Source organism: Pungitius pungitius, chromosome 8, assembly GCF_949316345.1.
Source record: "Pungitius pungitius chromosome 8, fPunPun2.1, whole genome shotgun sequence".
In the NCBI taxonomy this organism is placed as follows: Eukaryota; Metazoa; Chordata; class Actinopteri; order Perciformes; family Gasterosteidae; genus Pungitius; species Pungitius pungitius.
This window is the reverse complement of record NC_084907.1, coordinates 12,799,266-12,814,722: the sequence shown is the minus strand read 5'-3', so window position 1 is coordinate 12,814,722 and position 15,457 is coordinate 12,799,266. Positions and strand designations below refer to the sequence as shown.

The following is a 15,457-nucleotide window of genomic DNA, read 5'->3' as shown; positions in this document are numbered from 1 at the left end:
TTAAGACTGACACACCACTAAACTTTTAAACACTAAACATTAAACATTAACAAAGACAAAGGATAAAGTTGCTCTTTCTGCTTCCAATGCCTTACGAGTTTCACTGTAGCAAGGAGAGTGGCACCAATCTGCCCACGATGGCCATCCGTGTATTGCCATGGCGATCAGTGCCGACGCACATGAGACCGACGACAGGCCCCACCTCACTCTGTACCTCGTGGCATTGGCCACGAGCCCCCCCCCCACACACACACCTCCAAACGATAGACATCTTTAGCACAGCTCAACGCCGCGTAATCCCCCGCAGGAGGCCCGGTGCCCCCCCTGGGACCTCGCACGCCGAGCGACGCCACTCAACGAGCCCCCCCCCCCCCCCCCTCGGTGGACTATCAGCGAGGGTCCGACGGTGTTGTTCCTAATTACCTATTTCTCCACTCCTGATCGTGCGGCTGCCATAATTAGTTACCTGGGGCTGCAATCCAATTTGAAGTGATGACAAGAAAGTGATCCATGAAAAAGTAATAAGTTAAATCCAATTTCAGCCTGCCTCTAATTAAATGCACATGGAACTAATGAGTCAAACCGTACCATTTCACTGATAATGGTAATTAGCGGGGTGGGAGTCGCCGCTCTCTCGCCGCCCTGCACCACTGTAGGTGCGGGGCGCCAAAGAGACGATTGTTTTAATCACACGTGTCATTCAGTCAACGTAATTTACCGCCTTTTTGACCAGTCGAGTGTGTTTAGCTGCTGTCGAGGCCACGTGGGCAGCTGTTTGTGTACCGAGGCCTGATTAGGGCGCCGCCGGGCTGCAGTGGAGGCATCTTGGTTCAGAGGCAGAGGTGGGCGGTGTGTGTGTGTGTGTGTGTGTGTGTGTGTGTGTGTGTGTGTGTGTGTGTGTGTGTGTGTGTGTGTGGGGAGGCGAGCCCTGTTCCACATATAAAACCAAAGAGCCATTTAATGTTGATCAAGGATCCTGCAGGTTGTTTGACTCGTATTCTTTCCCCCCTTTACTGCTCCACACAGGTCTCTTTTTCTCTCCTGTTTACAAACGTTCTGTACATGCGGCGCTTCATTATTTTCGACTTGAATGAGAATGAATTGGAGCGGGAGTCGCGTCTCCAAATGAGAGAACGTCTCTCGGCGCGTCTCTTCGCGCCTAATGGCGAGACCGCTGAGATGAATGGAGCCCGCGTCCCCAGATCAGGTGCTTCTGTGGGGAGTCAGCTTACTACACAGCCTCCTAATTGTGGGACCATGTCTTTTGATGACCCGAGTCCGAGAATCATTATCCGGGCCGGTGTGAGGGGAGACGGGGAGGGGGGGGCGCTGTGCGTGGAATGGGGCTCCTCCAGGCACCGGGGTTTGTTCTTAAAAGTGGGATGAGACCCGAACCCTCTGGAGTTTGACTAAATGTGTTTGGAGGGAGAGAGAGAGAGAGACGGTGTGGGAAAGAGGCAACAAAACCAAATGTTGTACATCCTCCTCCCGCTGATGTTTATGCATGAACTCCCGGCTGTGACCCGTGTGCGTGGATGCGCCCGCCGCGTGTTTAATTAGCACCAAATCTAATTCCCACAGAAACAAACACTCGTCCGGACGTGTGGCTTTTTTCCCCCGTAATGGCGGCTTCAACGCAACACACGACATTAGAGAGCGGCCAATTTACGGTGTCGGTTAGATACCACGGCCAGCGCTGTGCTCTCTTCGCAAGAGCTGGGGGGGGGGGGGGGCACGACTCTCTCTTTTCAATAGCTGAGTGACAGCTTGGCCCGGCTCTCCGTATACATTAATAAATTAGAATTTTAATTTCGCCTTTGTCTGCGGGAGGCGGTCCCGTACTTCACTGTGTACCAACAACTGGCTGCACGCTGGAATCCGCGCCCCCCCCCCGCTGACCTCTGCAGCGCGATCCGGGGGAACAGTTTAGTCCCTTCCTTTCAACTTACTTGAATCCTGACAAATATGCACACAGCCGAAAGGTCACCACAGTCACATTTCATCCTCCGGCGCTCTTCCCCAAGACATCTGCACCACAAAGAGGCTTGTGCGCAACCTGACATTAGACCTAGCTGCTACAATGGCTCATTAAAATGGGCCCCCAATGGGATACTACGGGTATTAAATATTATATATATATATATAGATAAAAATATACACACACACACAGGGACGGAGCAGGGCCTCTGTATTAATTACCAAAATATGCCCTGAAGTCGTTTCACAGCGACACAAACAACCTGTTCAAACACAAAGATGCACTAAGCTACCGTGAATGTAGCTTCACATATTCAGATTACAAGCATTGTTTTGTCCCCGCTGCATTTTCTTCGCATCACAAAGGCATTCTGAGTAATCCCCCCAATTCCACCCCTCTTGCCCCCCCACCTACTTCACCTCCAAGCCTTCCACCTGGATTTCCTACCACACCCACCTGTGTGTCTGCTTGATCGGACTCACGTCTCCGTGGGAGGAGTAGAGTCTCTTGCTTTTACCTCCCAAAGTCAGTGCAGTCAGTGGGGATGAAGCACACAAGGTGCTGTGGGATGATGTGGATGAGCCCAACTGGCCACTCAGTGGTTCTTCTTCTACATCCTGGCCTGTTTCATGCTTTCATACCACAGCTTAGCGCTCTCTGTCAAGATTTAGATGACACGTGGCTGTGCACGTGTGTGTGTGTGTGTGTACGTGTGTGTGTGTACGTGCACGATTCTAATTTCCTGTTTGTGAACTTTGCTCAGTGGCTTATTTCCCCCTCGCACACCGTGTTCTAGAGCGAGTTGCACAAGTTCCCCACTTTTCTTCCTTTTTTTTGTGTTATTTTATCAACCACAAAGTCGTGTGACGATCTCACGGGTGAACCAATGAGAGCAGTACCTGCAGGTTCTGCTGCTTCTCGTTGCCTTTGGGAGACTTGGGGCCGGTGTTTTGTTGTTGTTGTTGTTGTTGCTGCTGTTGCTGCTGCTGCTGCTGCCGGAGGAGTATCTGCCGCGCCACTTGGAGAGCCTAATAAAGAGAAATGCATAAAGAGAGTGGGTTTTTTAAAACCGTTCCAATAGAAAAGCTAGAAGTACTGTAGATACGTTCAAAGTCCCTGGAGGACCTTTTGATGCTTATCGCCGGAGCAGATGTGTCCACTTACATTAATCTCCCCTCGGCCTCCCGATTGATAACAAACAAACATTACACAGGATCTTTTCACTCTCCCATTGAGCCATAAATCTAACGCTCCCTGTGCAAACACACCGGGAACAATGAGCAACGTCAAAACAAACGCACACAAAGAAACCTGCAGCGGCCCAGAGGAAATATTTATCTGTTGATAAGTTGCTCTTACGGCAAACAAGCAGTCAGAGAGCGTCTTTTGCTCCTCCTTTAGCTCAAACTACCCAAATAAAAGGCTCTGAATATCTGTTAAAGGACACGGCCTTCTGCGTGGAAAACTAAATACAGTCCAATCGCATGTTTATTGCTCCAGCTACTCCCTTTTCCCTCGCGATAAATAATCAAACATGCCATCCAGAACAAACAAAGCTGGAGAGAGAGCGCACACACACACACACACACAGCAGTCTTGAAAAACGGTCAGCGATACCAAGAAAAGCAGCGCTGCGTTCCCACAGCGAGCTGGCCGGCCTCACACCTCCACCAGTAAACCATCTGGGTAAATAAATGGCCTCATTCTTTCCATGTTCCTCAGACCGTCGCTGCTCCCGCAATCAAACAAACAGCCGGGGCACATCCGAGCTCCTCGGAGGGGTTCCCCCCCGCTCCATTATAGGAGGGGGTCATCAGTTAGGGACGAGTGTTTGAGGAAAAGAGAGAAAAGTAAGAAGTGAGAGCGGCGTGTGAACAAGGGAAAGGAGCCCTGAGAACGATGTGTGAAACTAAGATGTCTGCAGGGGATGAAACGATGGAGATAACTCAGTCTTACTGCCTCTAAAGTCTGACAATACTTTAAGACAGGAAGGCCGCAGACTGGGGGCGGGGGGGTGAGGTGTCTGGAGAAAACAGCTGTATGATGATCTCTGTGTGCGCTGACCCTTCCTCCGGCTGTCGGATGACATCATCAGAAACATGAGGTGGGGCCACGCTGCTGCAGAAAGTCCTCCTCTGTGTCCATGTGCCAGCCCCCCAGCCAGGTGACCCCCCCCCCCCCCTCCCAAGTCACATGTCTCACTTCTTTGCATGCCTGATTCTCAAAGTTTTGCAGGGGGACCCCCCCTTACTCATAAGCAGAGGTAACCAGTCAGCGAGATTCACTCCCACTGAATTAGAATATTAACATCTCACATTTTCACTTTGACATTTGTGTGAATCTCTTGTGAAGACTCTTTCACTCTCCAGTGGGCTAAGACCATAAACCGGTTTCCTTTGACTGAGCTTTTTTTCCACCATAAAGGAGAAATCCATCGGATTTTTGTTGAGGGAACCAGAGATATGTTGACGACACGCTGTGGTGTCGACAAAACATCTCCAGAACAGCCAAGTACCTCCGGGTGCAGTAGGTGTTTGACCCGGTGACACACAAACCCACAAACCATACGGGCCACACACTTACAGTAAAGAGGAATAGAACTCCGTAGATTCAGCGTAGTCAGCGAACGCAGCATCATGAGAAAGAGAGACTGACTAAGATGTCTCAACACTGAGAATTCATAAAAGGATTCAAGAATGGTGAAAGAAAAGCCCTCTCAACGCCCAAGGCGTGGTAACACGGGCACACAAGAACAAACAAAGTGGTCTGTTTTCTTTTCCCTGGAACTGATGACACATGCAGTGAAGTGTGTCTGTGTGTGTGAGTTTATAACCGAGGGTGTTGGAACAAAGACCGTTGAGTCAACAGGATATGATAGGAAATTCACACAGTAATGGATGAAGAGATGCGTTTCTGGGAAGTCTGCTGACTGTCACCTTCACTTGAACCAGAGAAAGTTAATAGTGAGCCTGTTAAAACAATGGCAGTCTACCAAGTACATTAAAGGGGACTGTTGTCTTGTTTAAAGAGGGCTCTGTGTATGTTCTACTCTGTGTCGGTGTACAGAAACACAAAGAAAAGAATTCTAGACACCTTAGTGTACGCCATATTTCATGTATATTCTTAACCTTTAATTCACACAAAGGAAAGCGGTGGAAGGCTCCAGAGGCGCCTCCACCGGTCCGTGCGTTTGTGTGACTGCGGTGAATCCAAACTGCGCCTCCACAACCGGAGCAACACAACCACTAGAGACGATGACGCAACCTAAACACAAGCTAAAAGTGTGTGAACTTTCTACTTATAAAAGCCACCAGATGAGCAGAGGCCGTTGCTGGTGCAGGAAATAGCGAGCGAGACTAACGCGGCGCTGTGAGGCGGCCTCTTCGTTGAGGAATGCTGCAGTCATGTTTGTATTTTTATTTTTTTAAACAGGCCTCTAGAGCCTTTGAGAGGCCCAACGCGGCACTAAAATAACCCATTGTGAACTGTCACTGTTTACTCACCCCCCCCTCCTCTGGAATGCATCCGCTTTTGATGTTCTACTCAGAAAGGTGCGAGTCTAAGGACGGGAAGCTGTGTGGACGCGTGCATCGGACGCGTGCACCACCTTCCTACTGCGGCCCCCCAGTGATGGAGGACTGGGGGGTGGTGGGGAAGAGAGCTTCTTACCGGAATGTGTAGAACACAAAATGTGCTGCATCCATTATGCTCACTGATTCTAGCTCTGCACACACACACACACACACACACACACACACACACACACACACACACACACACACACACACACACACACACACACACACACACACACACACACACACACACACACACACACACACACACAGACTGAACCCTGCAGGTGCTTTTGATTAGAAAACATCCTCCAGCACATGACAAAAGTTTCTCCGTTCTTTTTTTTTTTAAATTTTTATCAGCAACAAAGCCGATGCAAATTTGCATCCTTGTCCCCCCCCCCCCCCCCCTCATCCCCCATCCGTCCTCCTGAAATGTGTTCATAGTTCACAGCTTTTTCCCAGAATTTCCACAACTTCCTCAATAAACAACGGGCGTTTTATTACATTTGATTTATCTGCATCTCCTTCCACACCATATTAGTGGAGGCAGGAGTCTCTGCTGTGTCCCTCGGCCATCATGCTGCGATAAGGGAACCGCTAAGTACTGCATGTCTTTATGTGCAGGCTGCACATGTGGATTATTTACAGGCTTTGGGGTTTCCTGCTGCTAAAGCCAGCTCTGGGTGTCTGACAAATCCCAGCTCAGAGCATTGCCACACAGTCAAGTCTGCTCTCTGCTCAAATCCCCCCCACTGCATCTTTTTTTTTTTTTTCAAAAGACACAACAACGTAAAACACGTCTCAGATGCGTCTCCCTTTAATCTCATTTCAAGTGGGAGCGCGTACAAAAACGGGGGAAGGGATCCGAGAGGCAGCTTCCTGAATGACGGACAAGGCGATGCGGCCCGAGCGTGGTGGGAGGGCGAGGAGCAGAGAGACCTCTTTGCTCCTGGAAAGGTCCAAAGCTCCTCCCTCCACAGCCGGGGAAGACCTTCAACGTGAAATGCTATCGAGCAGATTGCCCCTAATTGCTAGAAGATGTGCAGGCAGGTGTAACTGGATCCCTGCGGCCACTCGGAGAAAGGGAGACGGAGAGAGGAACGAGATGTGCATCGGTTGTGTGTGTGTGTGTGTGGGGGGGGGTGTGTGCCTCCTCTCGCCGGGTGTTGTTAGTCAGGGGAGACAGCCAGCAACAACACGACTAATAGGTGAGCTCTTAATGTAGTCCGGCTCTGAAGACACCGGGCCCTCTGGTCTCGCTCCGCGGCCTGTGAGGCGGGGGGAGGGAGTGGTGGGGGGGGGGGTGGGGCGGTTAGTTACACCGCAGCGGCCTAAATGTCAAGGTTATCTGCTCGACCTTCCGACTGATCGCACGTCTCAACTCACCTGACATTCATCACTCGGGCTGTTTCCCTTTTTCAAAGACGAGCCTCCCCCCCCCCCCCCGGATGAACCCAACCCCGGGGCCCACTTCTCCTCCCGAGCAGCCCCTGCACATACGCTGCTAGCACGCTACGCTAACGCTACCACCATGACCCCTACATTTCATATACTACGTGGGCTGGTGAACGAGTTCTGACTATGCAAACAGATAGTAATGAAATTCACTTGGAAAACTCATTTTCATTTTCAGTTTGTTAAGCAGTTGGGATCATTTGTATTTATATTAATTGCCCCGCCCCCCCTTCTCTGTGTGTATCTGCAATGCAAAGGAGGGAAAGTCCCAGTGAGTATGTAATTAATGCCATTTCCAAAAAGCCACTCCACATGGAAAACAGGCCCCTGATGCACAAACCTTTACGCACTACAGGGCCCTTGCAACAACACTCTCCATTCTGTGTTTAGATTCCCAAACTAATTCATGTAGAATACATAAATAAATCAACGTTTCATACCCCTCCCAACCATTAGATTCCCCTTCCTTCGTTGCACTTTTCAACTAATATATTAATATTTATGACAACACTAAACATTTCAAATATCCACGTTTAAACAATAAGGCAGTGCGTGCACTTACATAAGACCAAATCTGACTTCAATAAAAAGCCTGTTTTGTTTGTTCAACACACTCCCCCCATGTAACCCCCCCCCCCCCTCTCTCCTCTCTCTCCCCATAACAGGTAATGCAGGGCCTTGACGAATGTTTTTGGGAGACTGTAAGAAAAACAGGACGAAAGCAAAGTTATTAACTGCGAGTGGAGATAGAAGAGAGGGGGCTGAGAAGCAGGACGGACGATGGAGGTAGTGGACTGAAAAGAGGGAGAGAAGAGGGGGGGGGGGGGGGCGCAGAAAGATGCAGATAGGGTGTGAAACAGAAGAGAGAGGTAAAATGGAGAAGGAGGGAGAATGCAGCAGATGGGGAGGAGGAGGAGGAGGAGGTTGCAGGAGGTGCAGAGGGGAGGGAGAGCAGCGCCCCGAGCAGGCGGTTCGTCCGCTCGGCGCCTAGTACAGAGGGGTCCCGCCCCCCCCCCGGACCCCGCGAGGTCAGCTCAGCTATGTCGTCCTGACAGCTCCCGATGGCTGTGTGCTTGCTGTTTGTTTGGATTCCCCCCCCCCCACCCCCTCGGCATTGCTTAGCCAGCAGCCTAACAACAGATGGCCAAAGAAGGCCTCCATTCTACGTGGCCTGGATCAGAGCAGCGCACTGAGGACGCCTCCCCAGCGCGCTGCACGCTAACAACGTGCACATGCTGCAAAATGAGGTGTTACATTCAGCCACAGAAAAACGACAAAAAGCAGCACGCAAAACACACAACAACGTGCAAGTGAGCACACAAACAAACACGCACATGCGGCGTTGTTGTCGGATTCTGCCAAACAACTTGCCCGGGATGATTAAATACGTGAGACGCGTTTCCGCCCACCCCCGCCACCCCCCCCCCCCCGCCATTATTAAAAGGAATACTGTGTTTCTTACAGCTTTAGTGCGGTGTAAACTCATAAACACCCTCCCCGAGTACAAGAGGAGCTGTCAGCTAAATATTGTTCCTCTCATGAGTCGCTCTTCCGCCTCAATTACGCCTTTCAACTTCACGGGCTCAGTGTGATAAAGTGGCAGTAAAAATCATTCACATTAATACACCATTGTGCATCTGCTGCTAAAGGTAATTAAAGAAGTAAATGACTCATAAGAATAGACATATTAGCAGCAAAATGAAAGGCAACTGGGCTGCCTCATGAAAATATGTACCATTAAGATACTGCATTTTCATATTGGGGCAATCAGCTCCACTAGTCTGATGCTGATTTAATCCACTCCAGCGGAAAGTCTATCAGCGCACAGCCGCGTGTCACCAGCCGCCCGCTTCCACTTCAGGAAGGATCGCCTGTGAATGGCTCCACTAAAAGGAGGCAGGTCACACACAGGCAAACCAGACAGCCGGCGCTTCGCTGTCATTTACAGCCAGATGCAGGGAGAAAAAAAAAAGAAGAGTATGGGAGTGAGAGGACGATAAAATGAGCTAAAAAGAGACGAGGGGGGAAATAAATAAATAAAAGGGATGTGGGAACGACGCAGCGGGCCGATCTCAGCAGCCCGCCTCTCCCTGACCTCAGCTTTCTGCTGTGAGCGTATGATGCCTCGGGATGCCCACCGCTGAATACAGCGATCATATCCGTCAACTTGATAAAGTGGGAGCAGGAGAGCACAGGCGCGCCAACTGTGCCGGGCGCTTAGGCAGACCGCAGGAAAAAAAACGCGCATCCCACCCCCTTCCCCCCCACCCCCCAACCGATTGCCTCTGAGCTGGAAGCGTTGCATCACTTTGCAGCGAGGGGGGGTGTTGTGCTTGGGAAAATGGGAGCTTCCAAAAACCCAGCGTGAGACCCAGAATACTGTGAGCGTGTTTTATCATGCGCGGATGCTATTGTTTGGAATGGGAAGCTGGATCCGCTCTGGTCTCATAGAGGACTCAACGTGGTCGATACACCCGGGACGCCCGCTAAGCCCCGCCTAAATCTTACAATGCGGTCCTGGAGAATATAGATGAATGCGGCTACAGATGAGGAATGGGAGGTGGTGGTGGGGGGGGGCTGTTGGTAAGTTCAGCCGTGGCCACAGAGCGTCACGCTGCCAGGGGGACCCGACCCGATGGCCCGCGCATTGTCAGCTGACCGCTCCTCAGCCCCGGCGCCCCGGGGTGCGTTGATTAACTGGGTGTGTGGATGCAAAAGTAAGTCATCGGGATGAATAATGCCGCTAATCAGTGCAGCACACAACAAGCGTGACACCGCCCACAGCCAATCCAGACGGCCCCCTGGAAGACGGATTAGAAATGACATCCGCCCCCAAACGGCGGGCGAGTGTCTCCTCCGAGTCTCCCGTTTCCGAGAGCTCCCCTTCATGGGAAGGCTTTGTGTGGTTTTTCTCCTCCCTGCCTTGAACTGTCCTGATCCGAGACCTAACAACACCAGTCTGTCTGAGTCTGGGCTCCTCTGAATGAGAGGATTTTCTATAAATCACGAGGCCAGTCCAATTGGCCATGGATTGAGTTGCAGCGGGGAGAGACAGCTCCCTGGGAATAGCAGTGTCTCTGTTGAAGTCATTCCAAGATGGGTAATATGATCCCATGCTGCCAGGAATAAAGGAAGGGAAGAGAATAGGAAGAAAGAAAATAGAAAAAATCTGATCAGCTGCGGCCATAAAGAGGAGTAATCTTCAGCAGGGTCGGACACATCACCCGTCACACTGGACTGTAATGTATTATAGTCGCACAGACATCATCTGTTATTCCTTTTGGTGGTTCAAACTATTTTTTATAATCAAGGATTTTTTTTTTTTAAATCTGTATTGACATAGTAGGAAGATTTGTAAGGTGTCTGGGAAAGCCAAGTGTTCTGGTACCATGGATCATTGATTGGGTATCAAAACGATACCCAATCACCTTTCAATGCCTCCTTCTTTCCACCCCTGAACCCAGCATGGTCAGTAAAGACGTGAGTTGACTTGGTGTAGCCAGTGAGGCTCACTGCTTAAATCATAGCCACTTCATCACGGTCATCGATCTTGGTTAATTAGTGACATCACAGTGGATCACGGCGGCGCTGTCCATGCATTCTTATGCATCTAACATGTTAAAGCCCCTTCAAGCTGCAGCCAATTTACATTAAGCTTTGTATAAAAAAAAAACAAGCACCCGTTCCTGATATTTCTGCACTAAAGCCCAGTCTGTGACCCCACAACTGACTCAAGTCAGCAGGGTAAGTTAAAGTTAAAGGAGGCGCTGGGCCTTTGGTTTAAGTCCCGTTTAAAGACAAACTCACGCTTGTTGCTTTTGGGCAGCAGCGGAGCTATCGATAGTCTCACTAAAGATTTCATCTAAAACCATCACAAGTACTTGCAGCCAAATCCACGGTTCACAATAGTGTTTATGGACTAACAACTCGTGAAATAAGTCCTTTGGGCGTGAGCACTTTCCCAAACCCCCTGGAGCTTAATTAACATGCCGAGTGCAGTGCGGGGGCGGAATTGGCTGCCCTCAATCTGCCGGAGCCACCTTCAGCTTCAGGGCGGCGCAGGAGAAGATGATCACGACTCGAACGAAGTTACGCGCTAAGCTTGAAGGGCTTGCACAGACGTGTGTGGAGATGTTAACGTGGTACCAGAAAAAAAGAAGAGGAAACAGGCCCCAGTGAGACTTTAAAAACAATTTGAATTAGTGTAATTGTGTGAATAATTTGTTCAGATGTTGAATTTCTATTGATGAATGAACATTCTATCCAGTGAATAAATCCGCCCCCCCCCCCCCCCAGCCCGCCCGCCTGTTTATTTGCTCTTTTGCTTCTCCAGAGAGAGGCACTTAGCAGCAGTGTGAACAAGAGGTAAAAGTTAAATACAGGCGGCAGAAGTAGCCCAAACAACAAGCTCTGCAGGAACCAAGGGCATGTGGGCTATAGAGGGGGGGGGGGGGGGGGGGGGGATGACAGACTGCTGTTCAACTCCATTAGCTGCTATGTGAGAGGGGTGCATCTAGCAGCACACGACCTGTGAAGAATCTTAGATCTCACTCTATCTTGGAATGGGGATTGCCGCATTAATTCTGGGACACTGTAATCTCTCGAGCAAATCAAATTACTCTCATTAAGCGCAAGAAGAAAACTGCCTCTGTAATAAGTATGTATAAAAAGTATTTATTACCAATAATCACCGCTTTATTATGAGCTGGCTTACAACGGCTTTTATTTTTGCTGATTAAGTTTAAAAAATGGGGGAAACAAGGAAGGGCACATGCTCGCGGACGCGTAGACACACACTCGTACACACACACACACACTCGTACACACCTCATGGAGTTTATGAGAGCGGTTGATACAGTGATTAAAGGGGAGGGTGGAGGGACGCAGTGCTCGGGGGGCCTTGGAGAGGACGTGCCTCGCCTGGTCATAAAAACACACCTCTGTCTTTAAGCCAGCACCAGAACGGAGAGTTCACTCGGAGGTGAGCCGCTGAAAGGATTTACATGCAAAGAGGCAGAAGCAGCGGCTCAGACACAGCGCCCGCTGACCGCCAAATCAGCAGGGTTGGGTATCGTTTGAATTTGAACGATTCAGATTCCTTGTTTCGATTCCGGTTCCCAGCGATTCTCGATTCCGATTCTTTTAAGAGGCATGGTCAAAAAAGTTTAAGATATTTTAAATGAAATAACCAAGGGTCTTTCTGAAGGAAATAGTCTGACCTTCTCCATCAATGTTAATTCTGAACTTTTTACTTTTTATTAACTTTACTATGAATTTCTAACAGGGCTGTTTTCAACTACAATATAAATATCAAACTATGAACTTGAATATTGTATAAACATAATAAATTATTAAAATATTTTAACAGGGGTACACTTTCCTCAAGAGAGCTTTATTTTTGAAACCTCACAAAAACATTTACACATGATGTGTATGATGCTGCAGGTACTTAAACGTTACCTTGCTCCCACTGATGGGCCCTTGGAGCCAGAGCACACATAGGAAGTTGCCAACTCTCCCAACCCCAAATCAGGGACACTTTCGCTGACGGGGGGGTGGGGGGGGAGATGTGCTACCGGTCGCCGGACGGGGGGGGTCTTTTTCTTTGCAGCGCCAGCCTCACTGCTCATTTGAACTGATAGGACAGCTCTGCTCTGGCCACCCGGCCCCCGCGGGTCTGATGCGTCACAAATTCACAACAACCGGGAGTTTTTTTGCGCGTCGGGACGGGACAAATTTGCCCATAATTCGGGATGTCCCGGGTAATACGGGACGGTTGGCAATCCTAGGCACACATTGACTTCCACTCCATGACCTCGGAGGTGCTTAAACATATTTGACCTACACCCTCTTATGCATGAAACAATTTTGCTACAAATGTTGCATTTTGCAGAGTTTTGGGTTTGTTTCGAAAAGTGTAACCACACTTTGGACCGCCGATGCACTGTTATGCCATAACACTTCCGATGGAGGCTTCTTCGTTGGTGTTCAGCGGTTTCTATTTCCGGTCAGCGCCGGCGGACTGAGAATCAAAATTAGGAATCGAATTTTAAACGATACCGGATAAATCGCAAAGCTAGTCCCGATTCTAATCGATCCTCGATACCCAAGCATCTGCAGCGGCGTGCGAGGTCGGCGGCCGCCGCTCTCTGAACATCGCTGTTTCTGAAACACGTACATCTGCTGCAAACCTCCCCCCTCCCCCACATTTGCATGATTTTGTACTGACAAACAGCCGACAGTGTGTTACCGTTATGCATTGTGCGGTAAATAAAGATGAAGAGCATTGTGCTCTTCCTCCAGGATGTGACATCATAGCACAGCTCCGGTTCCAGCTATAATTGCCCTGCTGGTACAAGGAAGGGACGCAGATGTCCTCCCTGTTTCTACTATTTGATTCTTTATTCCCATGAACCAATTAATTACATGGAAAAAAAGACGCGAAAAGACAGTTAACAAAAACACACCAAAATGGGTGAGGAAAACGATTTGCTTCACAAAATCAATTAGGACTGAGGGTCAGTGGGTCATTCATTTACTGGTTTGGCATAATTACCTGTTTTTCTTCCCCCTCATTTACTTCTTTGTTCATCTGGGACATGGACGTCCCCGCAAACCAAAAGAACCCGTTTTCTTTTCATTTTTTGCGGGGGAGGGGGCGGGGGGTTGATTATTCAAATTAAACATCGATTCCTGAGAGAAATCGTCGACAGACTACAATGCCGCCAAAGCTAATATGCTCCAAAAAACAAACTCCCCCTGAAGCAAAAAGGAGGGGATTCCATTAGATGTCAGCCTGCATACGGTACATTTCTATCCAGACTGGAGATAAATACATTAAACATACTGGATCACATTAGAATTTACGGCTTGATCTTGTGGAATATGAATAATGATGACACGGGGCTTCGCTGTGATACGAGAGCTTGGCAAGAGGACAGGTTGCGGCAGCGCTGTTGCCCCGTGGCTACAAATCTCTGCCGACTGTCAGTCACAGCGGCCCGTCTGTGAGAAGGAGGGGAGAGTGATCATGGCCGACTGCAAAGACTCTTTTTGCCTTTAACGGGCCGGGGCGTCGCGGGCGTTGGACGCATAAAAGCAGGCTCGGTTAGTCCGCCTGCAGAATATCAAATTAACACTTTGTAAACATCCACCCGAGAAGACAATTATTTTGATTGGACTCTTTTCTTCTCCCTCTGAAACATCTGGTTGAAATATGGTTGCAAGTGCCGGCCTCCTGGCTCGCGCTCAGGAGGCTGAAATAGACTGAACACATGCTGCACGCGTATTAATAGACCACATCCAACCATCCCCACATGGTACCTGCCGGGAAGGGATCCCTTTCTCTGCAGCCGGGGAGGTTTCTGGGAACACGCCGGGACATGCAGCGTCGAGCCACAGCTGCATGCAGAGGTGCAGAGGGCGCACACACTCGCGGCACTTTTGCATTCATCGCTTGTAAAGCGAGCCGAGGCCTGAACTCGGCCGCTGATTCAAAGCACATGTCCCTGGGAAGAAGTGAGAAGTCGACTCACGATGAATACCACTTGGATTGTACCGCAGGAGCAGTATGGCATAGTGCTGCTAATGCTAACGTAGCCCCAGTTTACTTCAATTCATCAAGACTTCGCTTTGTTTTCATCGTGTGCACCTGTGTGTCTCTGAGGCTCACCTTGGTTATTTTGGACGTTGTGTTAGGCTAACCGCTAACCGCTAACAGAGTGACCAGTACGGTACAAGCGGTGTAATTGTGTAATTTCAGTGAAATAGACGACGCCTTCGAGCAGATTGCATGTCTTACAAATCCAAAGGTGTTTAGACGTGGGGAGGGGGGGGGGGGGGGGTGTCTGTTTACATTCAAGCACGCCATGCAGCGGTGGCCCCTCCAGACGCACCAGGAGGCAGGGACATCTGCATCCTATCCAGGGCAGCGGTCTAGTTTCTCCACCAACTGTAGAGGCATCGGGATCTCAAGGTAGTGACTAGTTGGGGTAGGGACGGGTCACTTTGTGGCTCATAGATGAAGACCCCTGGGTCGGCTAGTGAGCCGGGCGGTGGAGCGGGGCCTCAGGAGGAGAACAGAGCACAGGCGATTGCGATAATTGACCAAGATGCTGCTGCCACTGGGTCCCCGTCCCCTCACCTCCAAATCCCAGCGAGCCCCTTTTCAATTTAACACGAGCGTGGAGCGGATTTCACTCAATCAAGGGCTAAGGCACATCTTTGACACTTTTACATTAGAAGGACAGCGTCCAACTGATTAAAAAACCTTCCCTCTGCCTCTCTCCATCTCCCGCTGTATGGCGAGAGGTAATGTGAGATGGGTGTCCATTTCCTGCCCCCACCCCCCCCCCCCCACCCCAAATCAAACCACAAATAACTTGCAGCCTCTGCGCCTATCTTGATTTCACTCCCAAAGATAAGGACACCATTTATTGTTTTCATT

At 49.8% G+C, this 15,457-nt stretch overlaps 1 protein-coding gene across 7 annotated transcripts in view; it reads right to left on the bottom strand.

Moving 5' to 3' along the window:
- The window catches only part of foxp1b (forkhead box P1b), a 110,874-nt gene that overhangs the window by 39,848 nt on the left and 55,569 nt on the right, over positions 1–15,457 (bottom strand). For all 7 annotated transcript variants that reach the window (XM_062563860.1, XM_062563859.1, XM_062563858.1 and 4 more), the window contains one exon: positions 2,878–3,006. In XM_062563860.1, coding sequence (XP_062419844.1) covers positions 2,878–3,006 — 129 coding nt within the window. The remainder of the gene's footprint in view (positions 1–2,877; positions 3,007–15,457) is intronic.